Source organism: Erinaceus europaeus, chromosome 4 (genome assembly GCF_950295315.1).
Source record: "Erinaceus europaeus chromosome 4, mEriEur2.1, whole genome shotgun sequence".
In the NCBI taxonomy this organism is placed as follows: domain Eukaryota; kingdom Metazoa; phylum Chordata; class Mammalia; order Eulipotyphla; family Erinaceidae; genus Erinaceus; species Erinaceus europaeus.
The window spans coordinates 150,641,790-150,667,970 of NC_080165.1; the positions used below are offsets into that span (position 1 = coordinate 150,641,790).

General features: G+C 43.7%; 1 protein-coding gene across 2 annotated transcripts in view; it reads left to right on the plus strand.

The window, feature by feature from the left end:
* The window catches only part of FAXC (failed axon connections homolog, metaxin like GST domain containing), a 310,211-nt gene that overhangs the window by 166,560 nt on the left and 117,470 nt on the right, over nt 1–26,181 (plus strand). Inside the window, exon 6 of one of the 2 annotated variants that reach the window (XM_060190735.1) lies at nt 9,919–10,047. The exons of the other annotated variant lie outside the window; for it this stretch is intronic. Coding sequence (XP_060046718.1) covers nt 9,919–9,968 — 50 coding nt within the window. The 3' untranslated portion in view covers nt 9,969–10,047. Of the gene's footprint in view, nt 1–9,918; nt 10,048–26,181 lie in introns of those variants that run through there. 2 annotated transcript variants of the gene reach the window in all.

Here is a 26,181-nt window from a genome sequence, read left to right on the forward strand (position 1 = left end):
GGACAGACAGACACAGGTTGGGGGTGTGGGTCCACCTGCCAACACCCATGTCCAGTGGAGAAGCAATGACAGAAGCCAGAACTCCCACTTTCTGCTCCCCATAAAGATCTTTGGTCCATCCTCCCAGAGGGATAAAGAACAGGGAAGTTTCCAATGGAGGCAGGGGACACGGAACTCTGGTGGTGGGAACTCTTTGGAATTACACCGTTACCATACAATCTTGTTAATCATTATTAAATCACCAATAAAAAGTTAAAAAATAATTTGGCTTCTGTATGCTTATTGGTTTGTAAAATGGACACAGCCATACTTGTTTCTTATAGTCTGTACATTTCTTGCAATAAAGGGCAAGAAGTCTAGTCAGTCTTTCTGATGTATTTCCAGCTCTGGGCCAGAAACTGGCCCGTTCAAGTGCTACCTTCCATTTATTATTAATTCCAAGTGATAGTGATGCTTGAGGTCTTGTGAGGTTGACTTATTCTCACCACCTTGTGGTGCTTGTTGTTAGCAGTCTTGGAAAAACACAGCGATGGATTCTCCAAATTCCTTTGTGTCATGGGATTAAGATGAGGTACCCAATTACTGTCAAAACTCCACTAAAAACTTGTAGGATGCAAGAGATCAATGTCATCAAATATTTATTGGGTAGGCATTGCTTCATGTTTCATTTGTAAGTACTTTCTATGATTTAGAGGGCGGGCATGGGTTCTTAATTTGCTTACTTAATGCTCCCCCCCACCCCATTCAGTCTGTTTTCCCTCCAGCATTTAGACTAATTTCATATGCTGAATACGCTTCTCTGGAAAGAATCTGTAAGGTATCCAGGTTTAATGCCAATTCTGGAGAGAAGGTATAGAAAAAAAAAAGCACTGCAGCTTCATAGAACAAAATATTCCTGCAAAAGCTACTGCTCCAGCTGATCTAAAAGGATAAACAGACTATGGCTTGTCATGTTGTCATGGCTTCTCTGACGGAAGAAGCACAATGGCTCTGAATGAAACTGCAGGACATGCTGCCACGTAGATATTATATAAAATGTTTCATCGTCATTGCTGAGGCTTCACTATTCTGAGTAAAAAACAAAACAACAACTTTTTTAAAATCTAGAATGAGAGAGACAGAGATAGAGAGAGAAAAAGGCACCACAGAGCTGGAGCCCGTAGGGTTGTGGGGTCAGGCCGTGAGCTGGTTCTTGCTCACAGCAAAGCTCTGATCTGCTTTAGTGCACTGTCCCAGATGAGGCATCTTGCTGGCCCAATAGGAGTCGTTTTGATACTGACTTATTTATTTTACTCGATGAAGGACTCAAACCAGCACTTGGAAACAGAAAAGATCTGTTTCTCTAGGACACAAGAGGGTGTAGGACTAACATGCTTGCTGTGAATCCTGGAAATCCATTTTCTGGGGTTTCAAACTACTTCAATGATTTTGGCAGTTAGCACGTTTAGTACTGGTTTTTATCTAATTTCTCTAGACACCTATGTACCTGGGAACTTAAGTTATTTTATTGCATTCCTCTAATTTTGAATTTACGAATCAGAGCTGGAAGGAGCTGGTAATCGTCCTTTGTTAATGTGTAGAAGTGTTTTGAAATCCTTGGAAGAACGGTGCTGTAACTATTCAAGGTGGTTATTAGTCTAATTAACCAAATAATTTAATGAATCCAATTAGTTCTTAACTTTGTATTGCTTGTAGCCTATTAAAAAGGAATTACCACTCCCGCTTTCGATTAAGATTGAGCACCTAGTATTAGGCTAACCTCCCCACTGAGAGCGACTATAAAGCAGATGTTTGAAGACAACACAGGAGAGTCAAGGCAGTTAGAACTTATAGGTCAAAGTCCCAAAGAGAAAGGAAGTGCCCCGAAGTGAGTCTTCCATTAACCGTCACCTTCTTCATCTGGGGGACACATGGCAGTCATAGGTAAGAGTAGAGTCTGGACGGCAGTTTTATAGAATGTGTACTCATTGAACTGGGGGCTGAATATCGGAGTTCAAACTCTCAAGGCAGCCAAGACTTGAGAAACAGAATCTTAGAGGAAAGGACACTGTAGAATACTGAGCCCAGAATTCCGTCTGAGATTTCTTCTTGAGTCACTGGTTAACTCTCAAGATGTACATGTTTGTGATGAGATGCTGGTAAAGTCGCAACAGTGAGAAAGCAAAGGGGGTTATGTTCTGTTACACTGCTAAGGAGGCTGAAATTGGAGCTCAGTGACAGCCCCCCCCCCCCCCCCGTCAGGATTAGTACTGGGGCTTGTTGCCTGAGCTATGACTCTACTGCCCCCCCCCCCCAATTTTTTCCTGTTTCATTTGGCAGGACAGAGAGAAGTTGAGAGAGGAGGGGGAGACAGAGAGGGAGAGAAAGACACCCGCAGACCTGCTTCACTGCTTGCAAAGTGTTCCCCCCCCCCCCCGAGGGTGGGGAGGGGAGTGACCTGGTCCTTGAGCTTGGTAATATGTGATGTGTACATTTAACCAGTGGGCCACTGCCCTGTCCTCAAGAGGGGCTGTTGTCAGTATTTAGGCTCTCAGTTGAGACTGCTGCCAGACTGTGTTCTGGAACAAGGGAGAACAAGAAATAGACTCATTTTACTTGGGCCGGGTATAATCTTCCAGTTCTCCATCTGCCTGATAGGAAAACAAACAAACAAACATACAGACCCCCCCCCACTCTGTGGAATTTTACATAGACAAGATTTCTCACATGTCAAGATTTAAAGATTATTAGACATTGCAAGAAACAGAACCAAATAACCACTTCCACTCTAAAAATTAACCCAAGGGAGAAAAAAATGGCAAAAGAAACAAAACTACAGGTGGTTCGGATACTAGATTTCTGGATATAGATATAATTTGAATAGCTGTGATTAATGTGCTCAGTAAAACGAAGGGAACAATTTAAAATTCTGTAAGAGCAGGAATCTATACAGAGGAATCAAACAAAAACTCAGTAAGTGCAATGATAATAATATAATTTAATAACTCCGTAGGTGAGTTCAGTAGCAGATCGTAACTCAGTAAATCAGAATTGTTGAATTGGTCAGTAGAAAATATACAGACACTGGAGAATTAAAAAATGATGGAAAGTAAGCCTATCTTGTGGTGGGCAGGTACTCTAATACGTGCTCGGAGTCCCAGGAAACAGAGAGAAAAGAGATCAGAAGTGACGTTTGAAGGTGTATTGGCCGGCAGTTTTTATAATTCATGGGACAGCAAACCACAGTTGTAGGAGTTGTCCATATCTAGGCAGGCCATAATAAACTGATAAAAAGCAATGGTAAGATTAATATTTAAAAGGAGCTAGAAATAAAATATGTTTATAAAAGTCACCATATGACAAACACTTGACTTTTAAAAGTGCTAGAAGAGTTAGTACTAGAGTTACATAAAAATGGAAGGTGCCAGAAATAAACTAGTCAATCTAGAATTTTATATCAAAGAAAACATTCTTCAAAGTGAAGATCAAGTAAACGTGACACATGCATGCAGTCTGTGGAAATTCATTTCTAGCATCTAGACACTCAAAGAAATAGTAAATACAGTCCTTCGGGTAGACGAAAGCAAAAATTCCATATGGAAGTGTATAAATTCAGGCTAAAACAGGGGAGCAAGGATGAACATGAAAAATAAGATCAATATGACTGTATAAAATCAAATCAATAATAATGTGATGTCTAAGATGTTTGTAGAGGGGAGATTTTCTGAAGTGTAGCCATCATGGAGTAGCTGTGACTGTGTGGTTCTGCTTCAAAATATTGTGTATACATACCACCACAATGGAAGACTGTTCTGCTAGTAAAAACGGTGACGTCACCATTTTCAGCCCATCTTGGATGGAGCTTGAGGAAATCGTGTTACGTGAAATAAGTCAGAAACACAAGGATGAATATGGGATGATCTCACTCACAGGCAGATGTTGAAAAACAAGATCAGAAGAGAAAACACAAGCAGAACCTGAACGGAGTTGGTATATTGCACCAAAGTAAAAGACTCTGGGATGGGTGAGGGGGGGAGAGTACAGGTCCAAACAGGATGACAGAGGACCTAGTAGGTACTGTATTATTATGTGGAAAATTGGGAAATGTTATGCATGTACAAACTAGTATATTCACTGTTGAATGTAAAACACTAATTCCCCAATAAAGAAATTTAAAGAAAATTGTGTATACATATTACACCTTTCTTAACCACACATTTGTCTTTGGATATCTGGGTTGCTCCCAGGTTTGGCTCATTACAAACTGTGCTGCTGTGAACATGGATCTTTTTGGATATATGTTTATGTTTTTTTAAAAAAAACATTTTTGATAGATCCTTAGGAGAGGAACTGCTAAGATCATAGGGTAGATCCATACCTAGTGTTCTGAGAAAGTTCCAGACTATCTTCACAGGGATTGAACTAATTTACATTCTTTTAAAATATTTATTAATTTTTGGATAGAAAAAAGTTGAGAGGGAAAGGTGAGATAGAGAGAATGGAGATAGAAAATAGAAAAGGGAGAGAGAGAGAGAGAGAGCCCCTGCAACAGTGCTTGTGAAGTTTTCTACTGCAGGTGGGGATCAGGGGCTTGAACCTGGGTCTTTATGCATTGTGAACTGTGTGCATTTGGTAGGGAGTCTTTCTATAGTGAGGATTTCTCCTTTTGGCTGTGCAGAAGTTTTCCAATTTGTTGTAGTCCCATTGGTTTACTTTTGGTTTTGCTTTCCCTGTTAATGGACTTGATTCTTCAGATAGATTTCCACAGCAAACAGATAGAATTTTCACTGAAGATATCTATATGTCCAGTAGACACAATCTTATCAACAGTGCAGTAGGTTTCCTTCCCTCCGCATCTTCGTCAGCACTGATTTCTAATGTTTGGCATTCTCGCCGGTATAACGTGGTCTCTCATTGCTGTTTTTACTTGCATTTCTCTAGTAACAAGTGACTTTGAACATTTTTTTCATGTGTCTATTGACTACTGAATGGGAGAAGATCTTTACATGTAACTTATTGGACAATACCAAACTATATAATGAAATCACGAAACTCAGCAGCAAAAAACCAAGCAGCCCCAATAAAAACAAGAGAGGACATGGAGAAGTTCTCTCACATCTAAAAAGTGATGTTAAGAGTAAATTTGATAGAAAGAAAAAACAGTCCTAAATTTAAGTTGAACTCTTCTCACATAAGCATCAAAGTTGCAAATATCTCTCTAGATATTTGGATATATGGATTTCCTCAAGTTTCACTGGAATCATTTCTTTGATCCATGGACTAATTCATATTCTATTGCTTAATTTTCAAACATTTAGTGATTTTCAATTATTTTTCTGTTATTGAGTCCCATACAACAAGAATTAGTAAGCACACAGAAACTGTGAGTGTCTTGAGTCACAAAATTGATCTAACTATATAAGTGTTGATAGATCGTTGTAGTGAACAATTCTGAATAGGCACCTCCCCCAAGCCATTGTGGAACATTTGCCGAAACAGCGTATATGTTGAGTGTGTTCCAAGAAATCAGAAAAAGTCAAAACCTTAGAGTATTTTTCCTGACCATAGTGGAATTAGACATGAATTTTAGTAGAGGGAGAAAAAATATGATCGCTTTAATAAATTGAAACACTGTCTTTGGTAAAACTTAACAGTGATTAATAGAAAGTTATTAGAAAATTAGGAATCGATAGGTATTCTGAGCTTTTTTTTTCTTTTCCTACCAGGGTTGCTGTGCCTGCAAGATGATTCCACTACCCTTGTGGTCTTTTTTTTCCCCCTATAAGTCTTTCTTCTCCACCCCGTCATTGTTTCTTTCACCTTCTTTTTTCCTGATAGAGACAGAGAGAAATAGGGAAGAGAAAGGGATGAGAGAGAGAGACACACACACAGAGAGAGAGGAGACGTTAGTGCTGCCCTTCCCCACTTGTGAGACCTTCTCCTCCACCGGTAGGGACTGGGGGTTAAATGTAGCTCCTTGTCCATGGTAACGTGCTCTCTTTCCAGCATCTCTACCACTCCTCAAATTACTATTATTTGTTTTATTTTAAGCTAGAGTATTGCTCAGCTCTGGTTTATGGTGCAAGTTATTCTTATTTATGAAATATATTTAAAAAAAAGAAAAATGAAAAAAACCAAATCCCAAACCAACAGTGAATACCATCCCCAATGGCTAAGTTGTGAAAACATTTCTCCATATCAAGAAAGTCTCTGACATCACTTTAAAAATCGACATCCTGCATTTGTGACTCCAGTACTCTTGGTGGACTTTTCTCCTTTTAATGTCGGACATGGGAGGGGGAGAGGGAGAGGGTGGAGAGAAGGAGACACAGTTTCATTCTAGCACTGAGGAAGCCTCTCCTGGAGCCATTAGAGTGCGCCCAGGTGGTGCTCAGAGCTCAAAACTGGGGCCTCTTAGCAAAGCTGCTGTTCCACCAGGTGAACTTTTAGGTTCTATTTGTTTATTTATTTTTTATTTATAAAAAGAAAATATTGACAAAACCATAGCATAAGAGGGGTACAACTCCACACAATTCCCACCACCAGAACTCCGTATCCCACCCCCTCCCCTGACAGCTTTCCTATTCTTTATCCCTCTGGGAGTGTGGTCCCAGGGTCATTGTGGGATGCAGAAGGTGGAAGGTCTGGCTTCTGTAACTGCTTCCCCGCTGAACATGGGTGTTGAACAGGTCATCTTTTAGGTTTTAAATTAAAAAAAAATTATTATTATTATCATTATTATTATTTTTACCAGAGCACTGCTCAGCTCTGGTTTATGGTGGTGTGGGGGACTGAACTTGTGACTTTGGACCTCAGGCATGAGAGTCTCTTTGCATCACCATTATGCTGAGTTATCACCTTGAGTTATAGTTGTTATCACCTTGAGTTATGGTTGTCGAACACCTGCATTATTGATTCATCTCATGAGTACAATAATGTGAAAAAAAAGAGTTAGACATAAGGGCATAGTTGTGGTGTGGATACTTTTATATAAATTTGAAAATAAGCAAAGTTCATCTAGTGTGACCGAAGTCAGAATTGTAGTTATATTTGATTTGAAAAGAGCTAGATAGTAGGCTTCTGGGACGAGGAGTGGCTTATTTATTTATTTATTGCCTTCAATGTTATCGCTGGAGCTTGGTGCCAGCACTATGAGTCCACTGCTCCTGGAAGATATCTCTTCCATTTTATTGGATAAGACAGAGAGAAATTGAGAGGGGAGGGAGAGACAGAGACAGACACCGGCAGACCTGCTTCACCACTTGTGAAACATCCTCCCTGCAGGTAGAGAGCCGGGGGCTTGAACTCAGCAGTTTACAAAAACCTTTCCAGCTCAGTCATCCCAGGATAAACCATTGGTGCTTTTTCAGGGTTGTGGGGAGCCCCTTTTAGAAGATCTGAATCATCGTAGCCCCTCTATAAGGAAAGACTGTCCTAAAGCCCCTGTCTCCCTTGTTCACTGGGATCTACCCAGTGACTTTAACTGTTCCTTGAGTACAAGCTGTGATTGTTTTTTTAAACTGGCCAGGCTCGTCATGGTAGATTCAAAGGCAAAGTTGCTGCTAGGAGAATCTTGAGATAAAAATCCTATATCCACACTTTTTACTTTTTTCCCTTTAGAATCTGGGACCAGACTGAGTTAGTAAAACTTTTTCTACACTTGGATTAGACTATTTTTAGTTATGTTCACATAAAATAGAGTCATAAGAGAAAGAGAAAGAGAAGGAGGAGAGAGAAAGAAGGAGGAAGAGAAGGTGAAGGAGAGAGAAGAAGGAGAAAGAGCAGAGAGAGCAGCAGGAGGAGAAGGTGAAGGAGAGAGAAGAAGGAGAAAGAGCAGAGAGAGCGGCAGGAGGAGAAAGTGAAGGAGACGAAGGAGAAGGAGAAAGGAGAAGGAGAAGAAGGAGAAGGTGAAGGAGAAGGAGGAGGAGGAGAAGGAGAAGAAGAAGGTGGAGGAGGAGGAGAAGAAGGAGAGGGAGAAAGTAGAAGGAGAAGAAGGAGAAGGTGAAGGTGAAGGAGGAGGAGAAGGTGAAGGAGGAGGAGAAGGAGAAGGTGAAGAAGGAGAAGAAGAAGGTAAAGGAGGAGGAAGAGGAGGAGAAGGAGGAGGAGGAGGAGAAGGAGGAGGAGAAAGTAGAAGGAGAAGAAGGAGAAGGTGAAGGAGAAGGTAAAGGTAAAGGAGGAGGAGAAGGAGAAGGTGAAGAAGAAGGAGAAGGTAGAGGAGGAAGAGGAGGAGGAGGAGGAGAAGGTGAAGGAGGAGAAGGTAGAGGAGGAAGAGGAGGAGAAGGAGGAGGAGAAGGAGGAGGAGAAGAAGAAGGAGAAGGAGAAAGTAGAAGGAGAAGAAGGAGAAGGTGAAGGAGAAGGAGAAGGTAGAGGAGGAGGAGGAGGAGGAGGAAGAGGAGGAGGAGAAGGAGAAGGTAGAGGAGGAGGAGGAGAAGGAGGAGGAGGAGGAGAAGGAGGAGGAGAAGGAGGAGGAGGAGGGTAGCAGTGGCATGCTTGGGGTTAAGCAGGGAGGGAGCCACAGGCGCATGAACCCTGCGCCCTGCCTGCTGAGCCGTTCCCCCAGTTCCTTGTGCTTGGACTGCAAATCAAACCAAAGTACTTCCAGCCTGGAATCTTTTCAGGGCAAAACAAAAGGAGACATGTGGGAGAGACCGAGGTTGGGGAGCAGGGGAGTCTAGATGAAGGACTGAGAAGGACCAAGAGAGAAGGAATCAGACTCACGCAGGCTAAAGAAAAGGGGAGTGTCAGAGGCCGAGAGTTAAGAGACAGCGGGGGAGTCTGGAGTGAATCGGTATTTGTTCATTTGGATATGCAAAGCACCTAAGGGAGAGGAGAACAGGTGAAACGTGAATGCATTAATAGAATAAAAAGTGAGCCTTGACCTATGAATAAACATGCAGAATCACAGCATTTCAGAAACGGATCTCGGTTTTAGGGCACTTACACTGTCTGGAGGCTAATTCCAAGTTCTCATGGTCACACACACTCACAGGGTCTGTCCGTGTCCTGTGGGCCTGAGACGCTCTCTCTCACTCAGGACCCTGCACATCCCCTGCCTCCCCCCTGCACCCTGGACTCTTCTCGGGCTCAGACTTTCTGCATAACCACTATGCTATCTCTGTAGCCCCAGGCTTCTCCCGCCAGCCTGCCTGAATTCAATCGGATCAAACAAGACCCCTTATCATATGGATTCAGGTGTTTCAAACCGTGTCCCCAGAAATCATAACCCGGACCTAACGACCCGAGGCAGGGCTAGCTAGCGGGCAACGTCTCCTGCACTCAGCCAGGTGCGTCCTTGGCTGCCCTCAACAAAGGCCATTTTTCTTTTATATTTTTATTTTTTTTCCTCCAGGGTTATTGCTGGGGCTCGGTGCCTGCACCATGAATCCACCGCTCCTGGAGGCCATTTTTTCCCCCTTTTGTTGCCCTTGTTGTAGCCTTGTTCTGGTTAATATTGTTGTTGTTGATGTCGTCATTGTTGGACAGGACAGAGAGAAATGGAGAGAGGAGGGGAAGGCAGAGAGGGGGAGAGAAAGACAGACACCTGCAGACCTGCTTCACCGCCTGTGAAGCGACTCCCCTGCAGGTGGGGATCCGGGGGGCTCGAACCGGGATCCTTATGCCAGTCCCTGCGCTTTGTGCGCCATGTGCGCTTACCACCCAACTCCCAAACAGGGACCATTTTAAAATAGTATTTGCTTGAAAGAATGCACACCGCTCAGCTCTTCCTTCTTGACTTTTCAGCAGAGGAGATCTTTATTTATATGAAGCAGGAGAGAGGTGAACAGAGCACCTATTTTGAGATGGTGCTAGTTACAGAAGTTCTAAGAGATGCTCTGAGAGTGGGTGCCGAGACACACAGAAGCGCTGGTCAGCACCGTGCTTCTGAGCACTTGGGCAGGAGAGCTCGACCTTGAGCCTGACCTTGTCTCTGTGCTCCAGACACGGCGCTTCAGAAGGACCCTGGTCAAGACAGGAATCTGCTACTGTGACTTATCTTCCCACACTATCATTTGAAGAACAGAAGTCTAATTGCCGATGGGGGAATTTAAATAAGAAAATAATGTCATTTGTTTTTTTGAAACCAATTACCAGCATTTAAAAGGCTGCGTCTGTAAGATGTCAAGATGAACCCTTCATTTAAATTGACCCCTTCATGACACATTCGCTGAAGTTTTTTTTTCCTTTGAAACAGGCTAATTTTAAACATATTTCTTTTGGCAAGATTTTCTTATTTATTAAAAAATATTTGCTGTGTGGCTACTTAGTGTCAGACACTGTTCTAGGAACTGTCTTGCTTCTACTGAGTAAGAAGAACAATAAACAGACAGCATATTATATGGTGTGATGATGCTATAATTTAAAACCAATAAAATATAAGTAACATCCACAGGATAACAATTTATTAAATCTTATTGACTAAAAGATATCTATACATATAGTAAATTTACTCAGCACATTGGTAACAAATTTAATTTATTTATCAAGAATAAATGTAATTACAGTAACCATAGAACATAGTGTCATGTAGTGATAGATATTGCTAAATTCATAAGCCCATAGAATATAAAATTCTATTATTTTGTGTTATCATGCAGTAATGGGAAAAAGTAATTTACTCAATAAAAATAAAGACTTAGGGCAACAAAAGGGAATAAATAAATAAAATAAATATTAAAAAAAAGACTTAAAAAAAAAAGACTTAAGGGTCCCCACCTGCAGGGGGAAGGAAGCTTCCCGAGTGGTGAAGCAGGACTGCAGGTGTCTCTCTTTCTCTCTCCCTCTCTATCTCCCCCTCCCTTCCTCAATTTCTCTTTGTATTAGCTAATAAATGAATAAAAACATTAACAAAAGACTTAAGGGCTCTTTCCTAAAGTGAGGAAGAAACTTTTTGTTTGTTTCTTTAAATAATCACCAGGACTTTATTACAGGGACTTGCTGTCAGCACTATGAATCCACCACTTCACTTTTATTACTGTTTTTTATTTGATAAGGCAGAAAGAAATTGAGAGGGGAGGAGGAGGTAGAGAGGGAGAGAAAAAGAGACACTTGCAGACCTGCTTCGCTTCTCACAAAGCTCCCCCTGCAGGTGGGGTGTGCGAGCTTGAACCTGAGTCCACAGGCAGGGGAATGAAGGTGCTTAACTAGGTGCACCGCCACCTGGGCCCTAGAAGCTATGTGTTTTAAGTCATGAGAAATTCAAATTTAATGCAAATTTAATTTAATTTAATTTAAAACTATTTATTTGATACAGAAAGAGAAGGGGAGAGGGTGGAGAGACAGAGAGCGCTACAACCCTGCCTCACGGCCCATGAAGCTTCCTCCCTGCACCTGGAAGCCAGGGACCTGAACCCAGGGCCTGGGCATGGTAGCAGTTGTGCTCACAGGGTGCACTACCACCCGGCACCACTTCTCAATATTTTTTATTTTCAATTTAACTTTTAATTTTTAAAGGTTTTTTTTGGCCCCAGGGTTAGCCCCAGCACTCAGTGTTTGCACCGCAACTTCTCCATCCGTCACTGGTGGCCATTTTACAGAGACAGAGGGAGAGAAAGTAGCATTTTTTAAATTATAATTTTATTATGACTGATCTTGCCTTGGTTTACAGAATTATATGGTCTCAGGGATATAGTCTGACATCTCATTATGTGTCCCCCAGCCCCATCTCTCTGGCAACCACCAGAATTTCCAGAGTCTAATAGATAAGTTTGGTGGCTGTCTTTTGTTCTTGTAAATTCATGTTTAGTTATCTATGAGGAAGATATTTTATTTATTTATTTATTAAGAAAGGATAAATTAACAAAACCATAGGGTAGGAGGGGTACAACTCCACACAATTCCCACCACCCAATCTCCATATCCCACCCCCTCCCCTGATAGCTTTCCTATTCTCTATCCCCCTGGGAGCATGGACCCAGGGTCGTTGAGGGTTGCAGAAGGTGGAAGGTCTGGCTTCTGTAATTGCTTCCCCGCTGAACATGGGTGTTGACAGGTGGCTCCATACTCCCAGCCTGTCTCTCTCTTTCCCTAGTGGGGCAGGGCTCTGGGGAAGCTGAGCTCCAGGACACATTGGTGGGGTTGTCTGTCCAGGGAAGTCTGGCCGGCATCCTGATGGCATCTGGAACCTGGTGGCTGAAAAGAGAGTTAACATACAAAGCCAAACAAATTGTTGAAGAATCTATTTTATTTGTTTTTGATTGATTTATTCTTTCCTTTCTTGGGGAGATTAATGGTTTATAATTGACAGTAAATACAGTAATTGGTCCGTGGGTGACATGAGTTTTCCGCATCACACTCTAGCCCCCACTAGCAACTCCTCCTCCACCATCTTGTTCCAGGACCTGAGCCTCCCCCTGCCCCAGAGTCTTGTTGACTTGGGTGCAACATACCAAGAGGAAGATGCAACTTTGGAAAGACACTTGGTCACTGCTAAGTTAGGGAGGAAGGCTTCTCCCGTAAGTAACAGCCAGACCCTGTTGCTAGTGACTTGCACTGCAAAGCCTCCGAGAAACAGGCGGCTGCCTGTCTGTTCCCTCAGCAGCTGACAAGGGGAGGCAGGACACCGTCACGCCTGTCACCTGTAGGCAGAACAGGGATCCTCTACCACCAGGGGCTGCACTCGGCAATTCAAACAGAAAGGCAGAAGGAACGCAGCAAGGTCAGCTATATTTATTTAGTAAGTGATTTGCAATATTTAATTTAAAAATTACTTAATTTTTATTATTGAATGGAGATAGAGAAAAACTGAGAGGGGGGAGGAGGAGATAGAGGAGAGAAACAGAGAGACACCTGTAGCCCAGCTTCATCACTCTTAAAACTTCCACAGATGGGGACCAGGGGCTTGAACCTGGGTCCTTGTGCAATGTAGTGTGTGTGCTGAACCAGGTGTACCACTGCCCAGCCCTAATATTTATTTATTAGACAGAGACAGAAAGAAATTGAGAGGGGACTGGATGATAGAGAGGGAGAGAGACAGAGAGACACCATTCGTGAAGCTTTCACCCTGCAGGTGGGGACCAGGGGCTTGAACCCAGGTCCTTGTGCACTGTAGCAGGTGCTTTACCACCCGGCCCTGCTATATTTATATTTAGTATTTAAATTTGGGTGGGGGTAGATAGCATAATGGTTATGCAAAGAGATTATCATGCCTGAGGCTCCAAAGCCCTAGGTTCAATCCCCCTCACCACCATAAGCCAGAGATAAGCTGTGATCTGGTAAAGAAAAGGGGGGGGGGTGGTGGTGTTCAGGCGGTAGCGCAGCGGGTTAAGCACACTTGGCGCAAAGCGCAAGGACTGGAGTAAGGATCTCAGTTCGAACCCCGGCTTCCCAACTGCAGGGGAGTCACTTCTCAGGCAATGAAGCAGGTCTGCAGGTGTCTGTCTTTCTCTCCCCCCTTTTGTCTTCCCCTCCTCTCTCCATTTCTCTCTGTCCTATCCAACGATAAATGACACCACCACCAACAATAATAACCACAATAAGACTACAACAACAAGGGCAACAAAGGGGGAAAAATGGCCTCCAGGAGTAGTGGATTCATGGTGCAGGCACCGAGCTCCAGCAATAACCCTGGAGGCAAAAAAGAAAAAAAAAACTAAAAAAAAAAAAACACATTTAAATTTAACATTTCTTAATTTGTCTGACCAGGAAACTGAAAGGTTTCCCAGAACTTATGTCACTTACTCAGCAGACTTCTATACCGAATTAGGCGGATCACTGGTGGGGGAGCCTGGGGAAACGTGTTGACTCCTCTCACGGTCTGTAGTGAAGGAGCAGGGAGCCAGAGCAGCCGGCCATCCCCCAGCTGCCAGCAGGCTTTGCACGGGCCCTCAGGTGCCGTCTTTGTTTGCAGAACTTTGGCTGTTTCCCTTCCTTCCTGGGTACCACGGCTTTCTCTTATCTGGAGAAAAGTAGTTTGTTTAAAACAGCCTCAGGATGAAATATATACTTATTTTTGGTGAAGGAGTTTTGGGGAACTAATAATTCATCATTATGGCATAAAATAAGAGCTCTTAGTTTAAACAGAATTTTAAGCTGGCCACAATGATTTGGCTCCATACTAAGGGCGGGGAAGTCCAGGGACCAGTGGGATGGGTGACGGTTCAGGGGTACACATACCTTGCATGTGTGAGGCCTGGGTTTGATTCCTGTATAATACAAAATTATGGAGTAGTGACCTGGTCCCTCTCTCTCTCTCTCTCTCTCTCTCTCTCAAAAAGAGGAAAACACGAGGCAAAGTCATAGAAAAAGAATTTGGGCTTTAGCGCCCGCGTGATGAGTCTGTTGCTCCCGGTAGTCTTGCTCCTCTTCTCTCCTCACATCTGCATCCCCCGTAGAGATGGAGACAAACGGAGAAACGGAGGTGAACCATCGCCTGCTGTAGGTAGGGAACAGGGTTTGAACCCGGGTCCCGGCATGTGGTAATGTATGTGCTCAACCAGGTGTGCCACTACCTCGCCCTGTGAACAATTTTATGTGAGTAAAGCTTCCTGTCTCTCCACAAAAGCAAAAAGGCGTGCTGAAAAGCCCGCATGCTCACATAAGTCCAGCAGTCGGCAGATGAGACACAGGCCGACTCTGATTCATCATCTCCTCACAGCGGGTCCTGGTACCCTTCTCCAACTGGTCTTCTTGGTATCAAATTCTCCCTGGCCAGCCTTTGACCCCTTAGACATAGCTCTGCTAATCTCTCCATATTTTATGGTTGTTGGGCACATATTCATTCAGCAAAGACCTAAGGGTGGACAGGAGATGAAAGGCATGGTACCCGGAAGCAACAATTTTCTTCTTCTCCTTCTCCTCCTCCTCCTCCTTCTTTTTTTTTTTTTTTTTGATCTGAGAGAGGGGAGGCCCTCAAGAAAGCCAACTCAATAATCTAATAAAGGAAAGGTGCTCATTATTCTCATGGGGGCATCAAGGTGCAGTGGGAGTGCGATGAACCCTGCCCACGACAGTCAGGGAAGGATTCACAGAAGAAGTCTCAGCAGTGGGGGTCGGGCTGTAGCGCAGCGGGTTAAGTGCAGGTGGTGCAAAGCACAAGGACCAGCATAAGGATCCCTGTTCGAGCCCCCAGCTCCCCACCTGCAGGGGAGTCGCTTCACAGGCAGTGAGGCAGGTCTGTAGGTGTCTGTCTTTCTCTCCCCCTCTGTCTCCCCCTCCTCTCTCCATTTCTCTCTGTCCTATACAACGACGACGACATCAATGACAACAATAATAATAACTACAACAATAAAACAACAAGGGCAACAAAAGGGAATAAATAAATAAGTAAATAAATAAAAGGAATCTCAGCAGTACCCTAGATGAAGGGACATGTTGCTGGCACGCCTGCTTGAGTGCACACGTTCCCATGTGCAAGGACCTGGGCTCTGAGCTCTCCCCACCCACAAGTGCTGAAGCAGTGCTGCAGGCGTCTCTCTGTCTTCCTCTCTGTCTCCTCTACCCTCTGGGTTTCTGGATTTTTTTTCTCTCCAATACCTAAAATAAAGACAATAATTTTTTTTTAAGGAGCAGAAGTAGATAGCACAATGGTTATGCAAACAGATTCTTGTGCTTGAGGCTCCAAAGTCCCAGGTTCAGTCCCTCGCACCACCATCAGCTGAGCAGTGCTCTGGTGACAAATTATTCTAGGCTGGAGCACAAGGTATGAACTGTGGGAGGAAGGCTGCACGGTGAAGCCAGTGTCATGGTATAGAGGGACTCGCTATTCTTTCACCAAACACAAAGCAAACTTCAGATGTGTCAAGGACTTGGATGCTAGACTATCAAATGCTTAGAGGAAAATATTAGCAGAGCTCTTTTCCATATACATTTTAAAGGCATCTTTTTTAAAATTTATTTTCATTATTATTTCTTAATCTTTATTTATTGGATAGAGACAGCCATAAATCAAGAGGGAAGGGGACAATAGAGAGTGAGAGAGACAGAGAGACATCTGCAGCCCTGCTTCACCACTTGCAGAGCTTTCCTCCTGCAGGGGGGCGACCAGTGCCTCGAACCCAGGTCCTTGCGCATTGTAATACATGCGCTCAACCAGGTGTGCCACCACCTGGCCCTGTTTTTTTTTTAATTTTTAAAAATATTTAATTTTTATTTTTCCCTTTGTTGCCCTTGTTATTGTAGCCTTGTTGTGGTTATTATTGTTGTTGTTGATGTCATTCGTTGTTGGATAGGACAGAGAGAAATGGAGAGAGGAGGGGAAGACAGAGAGAGGGAGAGAAAGACAGACACCTGCAGACCTGCTTCACCGCCCGTGAAGCGACTCCCCTGCAGGTGGGGAGCCGGGGGCTCAAACCGGGATCCTTATGCCGGTCCTTGTACTTTGCGTCATGTGTGCTTAACCTTAAAGGCATCTTCATTGATTTGAATCCAATTACAAAGACTAAAAAAAAAATAAACCAATGGGACTACATCAAATTAAAAGGCTTCTGCACGTCAAAAGAAACCACTACCCAGACAAAGAGACCTTCCACAGAGTGAGAGATCTTTACTTGCCAGACATCACACAAGAGACTAATAACCAAAATATATAAAGAGCTCACCAAACTCAGCAATAAGAAAACAAATGACCCCACCCAAAAGTAGGGAGAGAATATGAACAAAATATTCACTACCAAAGAGATCAAAAAGGCCAACAAACATATGATAAAAAGCTCCAAGTCTCTGACTGTCAGAGAAATGCAAATAAAGAACAATGAGATACCACTTCACTCCTGTGAGAATGTCAGACATCAGAAAAGGTAACAGTAGCAGATGCTGGAGAGGTTGTGGGGACAAAGGAACCCTCCTGCTTGGCCGGGGGAATGTCAGTGGGTCCAGTCCCGATGGAGAGCAGTCTGGAGACTCTCAGAAGACTAGAAGTGGACCTGCCCTGTGACCCTGCAATTCCTCTCCTGGGGATAGATCCTAAGGAACCCAACATATCCATCCAGAAAGATCTGTGTATAATTATGTTCATAGCAGCACAATTTGTAATAGCCAAAACCTGGAAGCAACCCAGGTGTCGAACCACAGATGAGTGGCTGAGCAAGTTGTGGTCTATATACACAATGGAATACTACTCAGCTATTAAAAATGGTGATTTCTTCACCTTCTTCACCTCATCTTGGGTGGAGCTTGAAGGAATCATGTGAAGTGAGATAAGTCAGAAACAGAAGCATGAAGATGGGATGATCTCGCTCACAGACAGAAGTTGAAAAACAAGATCAGAAGGGAAAACACTCAGCAGAACTTGGACTGGAGTTGTGTATTGCATCAAAGTAAAAGACACTGGAGGGGGAGGGTTCAGGTCCTGGAACAGGATGGCAGAGGAGGACCTGGAGGGAGTTGTATTGCTATGTGGAAAACAGAAATGTTACACATGGACCCCCTACTGTATTTTACTGTTGACTGTAAACCAGTAATCCTCCAATAAAGAAATTTAAAAATTAAACAAAAACAAATATTGGAAAAAAAAAAAAGAAAATGGAGAGCCCATTAATTATTCACCTAGCATTGCTGAACAGTGAGGACTTCCCTCATTTCCTCAGCACTTGGCCGCCATTTCCCTTAATCCCATGCCAGTCACTCAACAGTGCTCAGCGTATGAAGGGGTCAGTCAGTGCTGGGGCTCTAAAACACCTTTGAAGGCATTTAGAGCCTCTGAGGATCCAGAAGCTGCCACCTCAGCCCACTGAGTTTTCTGGGTCAACCTCCCTCCCCTCAAATATTTGCTCCAACTGCCCAGTCATACCCCAAGAGGCTGACTTCTGTTATGGGAATTTTCCACCAGAATCAGTGACAGAATTTTTTTAAACTGCAGAAATAGATAACATAAGCAGGAAAAGAGTTAAAAAGAAGGCTCTTCAAAACATTAAAAATAGCTGCTCGGCACTGAAAATCAGCTTAAGGGATGGCATATGCAAATGTGAGCTCAGACAGGCCCGGCTCTGGTTTGCAAATCCTTGGGTAATGAAAATAGAGCTGCACTTTAATTTTTCAAACCCTAAACCTCCCTGAAGCAAGTAAGAAAAGAGAAGAAACAGAAGGGAAGTGTTCTACAAAGAAAGTGGATTTTGCATGTGATGTTTCTGATGGAACTCAGGCAGGAACGGACTCCCCCCCCCCAGAACTGGAGCTGCCTCAGTCAGGCAGGGTCGCCCCGGGTCCCGTGTCACCCACTGGCCGTCCAGGTGGGGAGCATTCCTCGCCAGCCAAGTTCCTCAACTGCACAGGAGCCCCTCACCCCTACCCCACCTCCCCCATCTCAGAGAGCCCTGCTAAACCGGGAAGGAGACAGGAGACAGGGCCTTGGCGTGCACACCATGGCTCCATGGCTGTGTCCTTTGAACCACCGCTCCTTCTGGAGAGCATTTAGAGTCCCACAGGCCACAAAACCTCAAGCCGAAAGGGAAAGGCCTCCAGGTGTGAATATCTGAAACCAGTTTGCAAAGGCGTTTTGCTGTTTCTCCTCCTCCACACACACTGTACTCCTACACACACACACACACACACACACACACACACACACACACACACACACACACACACACACACGAAGGGGAGAAGCTGCTCTTCACAGACCACTAGCTTCAGACCTAGAGAGTCTTCTTGGTGGCTAAACAAAGCAGGGCGGCTCAGTGGGGGCTGCTTCCCCACACCCTCTCAGACAGACGGTGCCGGCGAGCCTTGGGGAGCTGTGCTGAACGATAGATGCTCCCCTCTGCATTTCAAAGGAGGGTTTCGGGGCGGTGAGGGGAGGCACACAGGTTACATACCCAGGACACAGCTTCAAACAGCCCCTTCCCTCCTGCAGGAGAAGCTTCATGAATGAAGCAGGGTTGCAGGTGTTTCTCTTTCTCTCCCCCCCCCAATTTGTCTTTGTCCTATCAAATAAGTGAAAAGGAGAAAAAATAAAAGGGAGGGGGGAGGCCACTGAGAGCAGTGAATTCATGTAAAAAAAGGAGCGTCCTGTCCCAGCACTTTCCCAGGTCACAACATCTCAGTAACTGGTCTGCCACCGACTCAGCCAGGGGAATGTGGTAAGGGAGGCTCGTCCTAGCTCGGCCTAAGTCACCCTGGAGCCGCACTGCTGCTCTGCTATCTATTCCTCCTGTATGCCTCAGACTGCCTTCAGACCCTGTCAGTTAAGCCCTCATTCTTCCAATCCTGCTTACACTTTTATATTAAAAAACATATTGCCCAGAGACAGAAATCAAAAGAGAAAAAGGAGATAGAGTGGGAGAGGCAAAGAGAGACACCCACAGACCTGCTTCACCATTTGTGAAGCTTTCCCCCTGCAGGTGCAGACCAGAGGCTTAAACCTGAGACCTTGAGCGTTGTAACGTGTGTGCTCTACTGGGTGCGGAAACAGTGGACGACTTAGGTCAAAGTCAGGGCGGAGAGTGTGGTACTTCCACAGTTGGCTCTCATCACCTTCTCTGGTTGGTAAAACCTCAAGATTCCAAGGAGCAGGATTTGAAAATCACTGATTTGGATTAAGGAAATACCTTAAACACACATAAGAATAAATATGTTTCTCATATGTTTTGACAACCAGGTTATTTATCTACCAAGCTTTTCATAGGGCTCAAAACTCGGTAGCTCCAATTCAGTTTTCACAGCTCAAAAAATGGTATTGAAATAGTTACTTAGGTTCAATTTTAGAAAACTCAGGTCAATCAATATGTATGACCTTTAAGTTTAATCCTTCCTGTGGGGATCGCAGAAGCTCCTTCTGGCTCCAGTGAGCTTTGATTTTCTGATCGTGAAGGGCAAGGTGGGAAAGGAATGAACAAGGTGACTGGGTTCCGAGGACCAGCATTCTTGGCATGAATGAGTAATTGGAAAGCCAGTATAATCAAAGTAATTTCATCCATCATGTACAGAAAAGGGAATAGAATTCAGGTTACTAAGGTTGCATGAAACTGCTTTTTGAATGTATGTACATATTTCTTCCTAGGGGCTAGATAACATTTCCCATTTTTATTTCTAAAAGGAGTTATGGGGAAAAAAAGACAAGAGAAAAATAAAACAAAAGCTGTGGTCTCAGAGCAAAGCTAGAATAATTCATTAAAGAAAAGAAAAGGATTTTAGGTTTCCTTTTGAAAAGAACAAGCACAGAAACCAAAACACATGTTTTCAGCCTCTAAAGGGCCTCCAGGCTATGTGTCAGCCAGGCCATTCCAGGCTTCTGTTCAGGACGGGGCAGCTTCTAAGCGGCAGATGTGAGCCTCAGTTCCTACCCTGGTCTGGAGGAAGGAATCGCATGGCTTGCATTTGGTTTTATAATTACTTGAGTATGTGACCATTTGGAATATCTGATTTCGGAGAGATGGAGAGAGAGGCAAGGAAGATAGCTCTATAGAAGAGAAGATAATTCAGTCACTAACAAGAAAGACCAAGAGAGTTTCTGAAAGTGAAACAGAGAAAGGCGGTGTGTCTAGACTCAGGGACAGAAAGGTGAATCTCCCTGGAGGAACACATTCTTTTTTTTTAAATTTCACTTGATATTAGTCTCTACGAGTGCTTTCGCAGCACTCAGCTCCAGAGTTCTGTGACCTTCCCCTCATAATGTCTCACGGACAGTTCGGCCCTTCCTTTTGTTTCAAGTTCATGTGTTTCAAATATGTAATTTTATTTTACACATTATTGAAATTATCCACTAGGACAGCTGTTTTTGTTGTTGATCTATTGATAAGTAATTTATTATCATCTTATTTTTTCCTCTATTGGGGGATTAATGGTTTACAGTTGACAGTAAAATACAGCAGTTGGTTCATATGCCACATTTCTCAGTTTTCCACATCACATTCTAGCCCCCTACCTAGGTCCTCCTCCACCATCATGTCTCAGGACCTGAACACCCCCCCCCCCAACCTTTGCTTTGGTACACCAAAGACAAATTCTTAATTAAAGTATTTTTGGGGGCCAGGCAATGGCACACCTGGTTAAGTGTACACATCACAGTGCACAAGGACCTGGGTTCAAGTTCCCTTCTCCCTATGTGCAGGGGAAAAGCTTCATAAGTGATGCAGCAGGTCTGCAGGTGTCTCTCTGTCTCTCTCCCTATCTCCCCTCCCCTCTCAATTTCTTTCTGTCTCCATTCAATAATAAGAAAATAAAATAAAAAGATAAAAAACTTAAAAAGATATTTGATTTTCACTAATTCATAGGCAAACACAACTGAAGTATGTCCAAGGCTTTGTTTATTCCATTTATTTTATTTTATTTTACATAAAGTTGATGTTTATTTCTTTGAGAGAGGGAGAGAGGCAAGAACGGCAGAGTGTCTCTGTCTCATGCACTGCTGGAGACCGCCCTTGGGGCCTCCAGGTGGCTGGAGAGCTCAGTGCTCTCTTCACTGTGGTACTCTCAGGTGTAACCTCATTTGTTTTCAAAATAATTAGGTGGAATTTGTTTCTTTTTTACCATTGACACAAGAGCTCCGACACTGTAGCACTGTTGCTGCCTTTGTGCGACGGTGTCTCTAGCCTCTATCTTATTACTACTCTTTAGAATCCCACAAAATGAGTTCTAAGCCAGTGTTTCCAAACTGTAAGTTAGGCCGGTTGTGTCAGCAGCCCAGATTTCTGGGCCTTACCACAGATGTGTAGACTGTGCATAATCGTTGGGGTAACTGTAGCTACTGAAACTTTCCGGTAATGCTGACTAAGGCCGCACTAGGTGCTCCACAAAAATGAATAAAAAATGATCCATATCACTTTATTTTCCTTTCTTTCCCCCTCCCTGCTTTCATTCTTCCTTCCATGAGGTGGGGGGAGGTGGGACTCAATGGAGAAAGTCCAGGCTGAGAGCTGTTGTGCTCTGGACTATTGGCTGGATGGGAAGAGAACGGCCGTGTTTCCCTATGTTGAGCAGCAAACTTGGAAGCTTTGGTGTTTGGCTTCAGCCACCGTCATCAGGAATGGCTCCTTTCTCATCTCAGTTTGCGTGACTGAAGCAACCTCCCTCCTCCCCACCTATTCACTAGTTCAAATGTGTTGCTTCCCCAAGTCTGGGAAACTAAAGATTGCCTAGAGAATATGAACACCAACTTTGTTAAATTGTCAGTCTGGTATCATACACACTTCTAAGTCATGGCCATGGGCAAAGATACTCCTTTTCAAAAGACAACAGAGAAAAATAAAAAGAGAGCCGTAAAGGTCATTGAATGCACATGTAATCCCACACTCCAGTGCTGACCCTTTCCCTTGCGTCACCACTAGAGATGACTTCTGGTGGTAGTCTGCTGGGCTGGCTTCACAGACGGGAGACAGACGACCAGGGACTCATGGCTGAGCTGGGAACACAGTTCAGTCTTTATTGATAAGCAGGGATGCAGTGCAATCAATCTAATCTCTAATAATTAGAAAATCCTGTCCTTTATATCTCCTGAGGCGGAAATGTCAGATAGGAAGAGGAAATACATAGGATAGGGGGTGGGGAGAAGGAAAAAGCACGGCATACATATCAAGCTCACATCTAACCACTGGGGATTAAACCAGTGCCCTGTAGGCAGGGCGGGTCTCAGGTAAAGCAGTGATTATGTAAATAGACCATAGCGTTAAGCAATGCAACAGAAGGGGTCTTAGAAGCAGAATTAGAAGCAGACCAACAGTAGTCTACAAAACCCAAGCACATGAATTCCTTGAAGTCTCTCCCAATTATTCTCATTTTAATTTTCCTTTCTCTGAACTGCTATGACATTAATTTATTACTTAATCATGAATTACGGCATACAATTCCCTAATTGATGTTGTGGGTTTTTTCATCTTCCCTAGCTATATTTTAATTTCCTTGAGGACAGAAGCCTTGCTCTATCATGTTAAAATATCCATCTCCCATAGCTCCTAACACAATGCTCTGTGTATAGAGCATACATGGTGGCTTGCCAATTTGTTCCTCACACTGAATGCCTAGGGAGATCAAATGCAGAGCTTACACCCAGCAGGGTAAGGCAGAAGAGATTCTCTGGCCTGACAGAACCCCCTAAGCACTCCCCCCTCGACGCTGCTTCCTGTTGCTAAGTCCTTCAGTTTGCTCCCGATGAGAAAGAAGAGTAGGAAAGACTTTCTCTTTTTCTAGAAAGACAAAATGTATGTATTGAATGGTTTCACCCTCCTTTTTGGAAATTTAACATTTGGACATGAATCAAATAACTGTTCCTTGACTTGTCCTTAAGTTTTCCAACAGTACTGGCATAGCATTAATACAGAGAAAAAGAGAGAAAAAGAAAGAAAAGAAGCAGTCTATGATTCAAAAAGTTGGACTACTATTATTTAACTACTGATATTAATAGCTATATGTCTTGGGGATCAGGCGGTGGTACAGCTGACTAAGTGCTCACATGACGGGGCTCAAGGACCCAGGCTCAAGCCCCTGCCCCCCACCTGCAGGGGGGAAGCTTCATGAGCGGTGAAGCAGGGCTGCAGATGTCTCTCTGTCTCTTTATCTCCTTACCTCCCTCTCCCCTCTCAATTTCTCTCGGTCTCTATCCAATGTATATGAATTAAAAATAGCTCTATATTTTGCATGTGTCTCTGGGGCTGAAATCATCCTCGACATAACACTTATTTATGTGCCACTATCCTTAACTCATTTCTTCCGCATGGGGCCCTAAACACTATTTAAGCAGATTGTTTTCTGGCTTCTGTACATCCATTCTTTAATCTTGACATCATATCAGGGACTGTTAAAGCAGGAAACTTAGAGAAGAGACATTTGACTTTATTTCTAAAGACTGTTAATCTTTCATTGCTATACTATTTTCATTGCTATACTATTTTCATTGCTGTACTATTTTCATTGCTATACTATTTTCATTGCTATACTATTTTCGTTTCAGGTTCCCTTTGACTTCATTATTAACACTAGAGGAAATGGTGGAGCCAAAATGTGAGTATGACTGAAGATTATTTTAAGCTTAGCTCCTCACTTTTCTAATCTGTAGACCTCGAAATCATTAAAGAAGTGGGGGGTTGGGCAATGGTGTATCTGGTTGACCACAGATATGAGTATACACAAGGATCAGGGTTCAAGCCTCCACTCCTCACCTGCAGGGGGCAAAATTCACAAGCAGTGAAGCAGGTCTGAATGTGTCTGTCTTTCTCCATTTCTTTTTTTTTTAAATTTTTTAAATTAATTTTACTTTTGAGAGAGATGCAGAGAGTGACACACACACACACACACACACACACACACACACACACACACACACACACACAGAGAAACACCAGAGCACTGCTCAGCTCTGGCTTGTGGTGGTGCGGGGGACTGAACCTGGGACTTAGGAGCCTCAGGCATGAGAGTCTGTTTGCATCACCATGATGCTGTCTCCCCCGCCCGATTTCTCCATTTCTATGTCTCCCTCCTCTCTCAATTACTCTCTGTCCTCTCAAATAAAATAGAGAAGGGGTGGGGAGGAAGGGACAGAGAATAATGGTCACTGGGATCTGTTGACTCATAATGCCGGCACTGAAGCCCAGTGATCACCCTGGTGAAAAACTTGCTAAAGAAAGTATCGTCTTGTCTTGTCGATGTTCTTCTCAAACTGCAAGATCAGATTCATTGAATTTGGAATGTAGGATTTAGGGGGAAATGGTATTTTACTTATTTGCATTAGTTACATTCGGGCTTATGTCAGCATTACCAGAAAGTTTCAATAGTTACCCCAAAGATTCTGCACAGTCTACACAACACATCTGTGGTAGGGCCCAGAAATCTGGGGGGCTGACACAACTGGCCTAGTTTATAGTTTGGAAACACTGTCTTAGAACTCATTTTGTGGGATTCTAAAGAGAAGGAATAAGATAGAGGCTAGAAAAACTCAAGCTTTGCCCTCAATCTAAGCTCCTACTTGACTTTAATTTCAATAGTTTTGGTGTTTACATTGAGGACTTAAAACAAATATCATGCTCTTTAAATAAATAGACAAAAACACTGTCTACTTGTTACTATTAAAAATTATCACTGCTAGCTTACAATTTTGTTAAACATTGTTAAATCACCAATAAAAAAGTTAAAAAGAATTATTACTTCTCCTAAGCTACTTTGAAAGTCATAACCAACAGATAAGATATATTATATTCAAATTTCCTTCTTGTTGCTTTTATTTAAAAGAAATCTGTCAGGGTGGGGGTGGGGGGAAATCTGTCCATTCTGCATAAAAATAGAGATCAGATTTCGCCAGTCAGAGACATGTGAATGATTTTGATTTCCCAAGAATCTTGATATTTTATTAAGTGCTCTCTATAGGACTGGGGAGATAGCATAATGGTTACACAAAAAGACTTTCGGGCCTGAGGCACCAAAGGTCCCAGGTTCAATCCCCAGCACCTCTTCTTCTTCTTCTTCTTCTTCTTCTTCTTCTTCTTCTTCTTCTTCTTCTTCTTCTTCTTCTTCTTCTTCTTCTTCTTCTTCTTCTTCTTCTTCTTCTTCTTCTTCTTCTTCTTCTTCTTCTTCTTCTTCTTCTTCTAGCGTTTGCCCTTCTTCCGTAGCCAGTCAACAGCGTCAGGTTGAGCCTGATGTCAAGTTTCGAGACCTCCTTTGAATCTGGAGAGGTGGCAGTCGTGGACTCTGTGGGTCATAGTCTGTCTGGAGCCGCAGGGGCAGTTCGGGTCGTCTCTGGCTCCCCAGCGATGGAACATAGCGGCGCACCGGCCATGGCCTGTTCGATAGTGATTGAGGAGGGCCCGATCATAACGTGCTAGGTCAAAGCCGGGTGGACGCTCGCAGGGGTCTGCGATGAGGTGTTTGTTCTTGACCTCAGCTGACTGCCAGCTCTGTTTCCAAGAGTCTGGAACAGAGAAGTTCAGTGTAGGCGTAGGGGACCAGATTGGGTGACGAGACGTCAAGCGTTGGACAGGGTGGGCGAAGATATCCGAGTATATTGGCAGGTCCGGTCGAGTGTAGACGTGGGAAATGAACTTAGATGATGCCGCATCCCGACGAATATCTGGCGGGGCGATGTTGCTAAGAACTGGCAGCCATGGAACCGGGGTGGAACGGATGGTTCCAGAAATGATCCTCATGGAGGAGTATAATTTGGAATCGACCAAGTGGACATGGACCCAGCACCTCCATAGGCCAGAGCTGAGCAGTGCTCAGATAAGAAAAGAGAATGTCCAGGGGCCGGGTGGTGGTGCAGCTGTTTGAGCGCACATGTTAAAATACACAAAGACCCTGGTTCAAGCCCTCAGGTCGTACCTGCAGGGGGAAAGTTTCATGAGT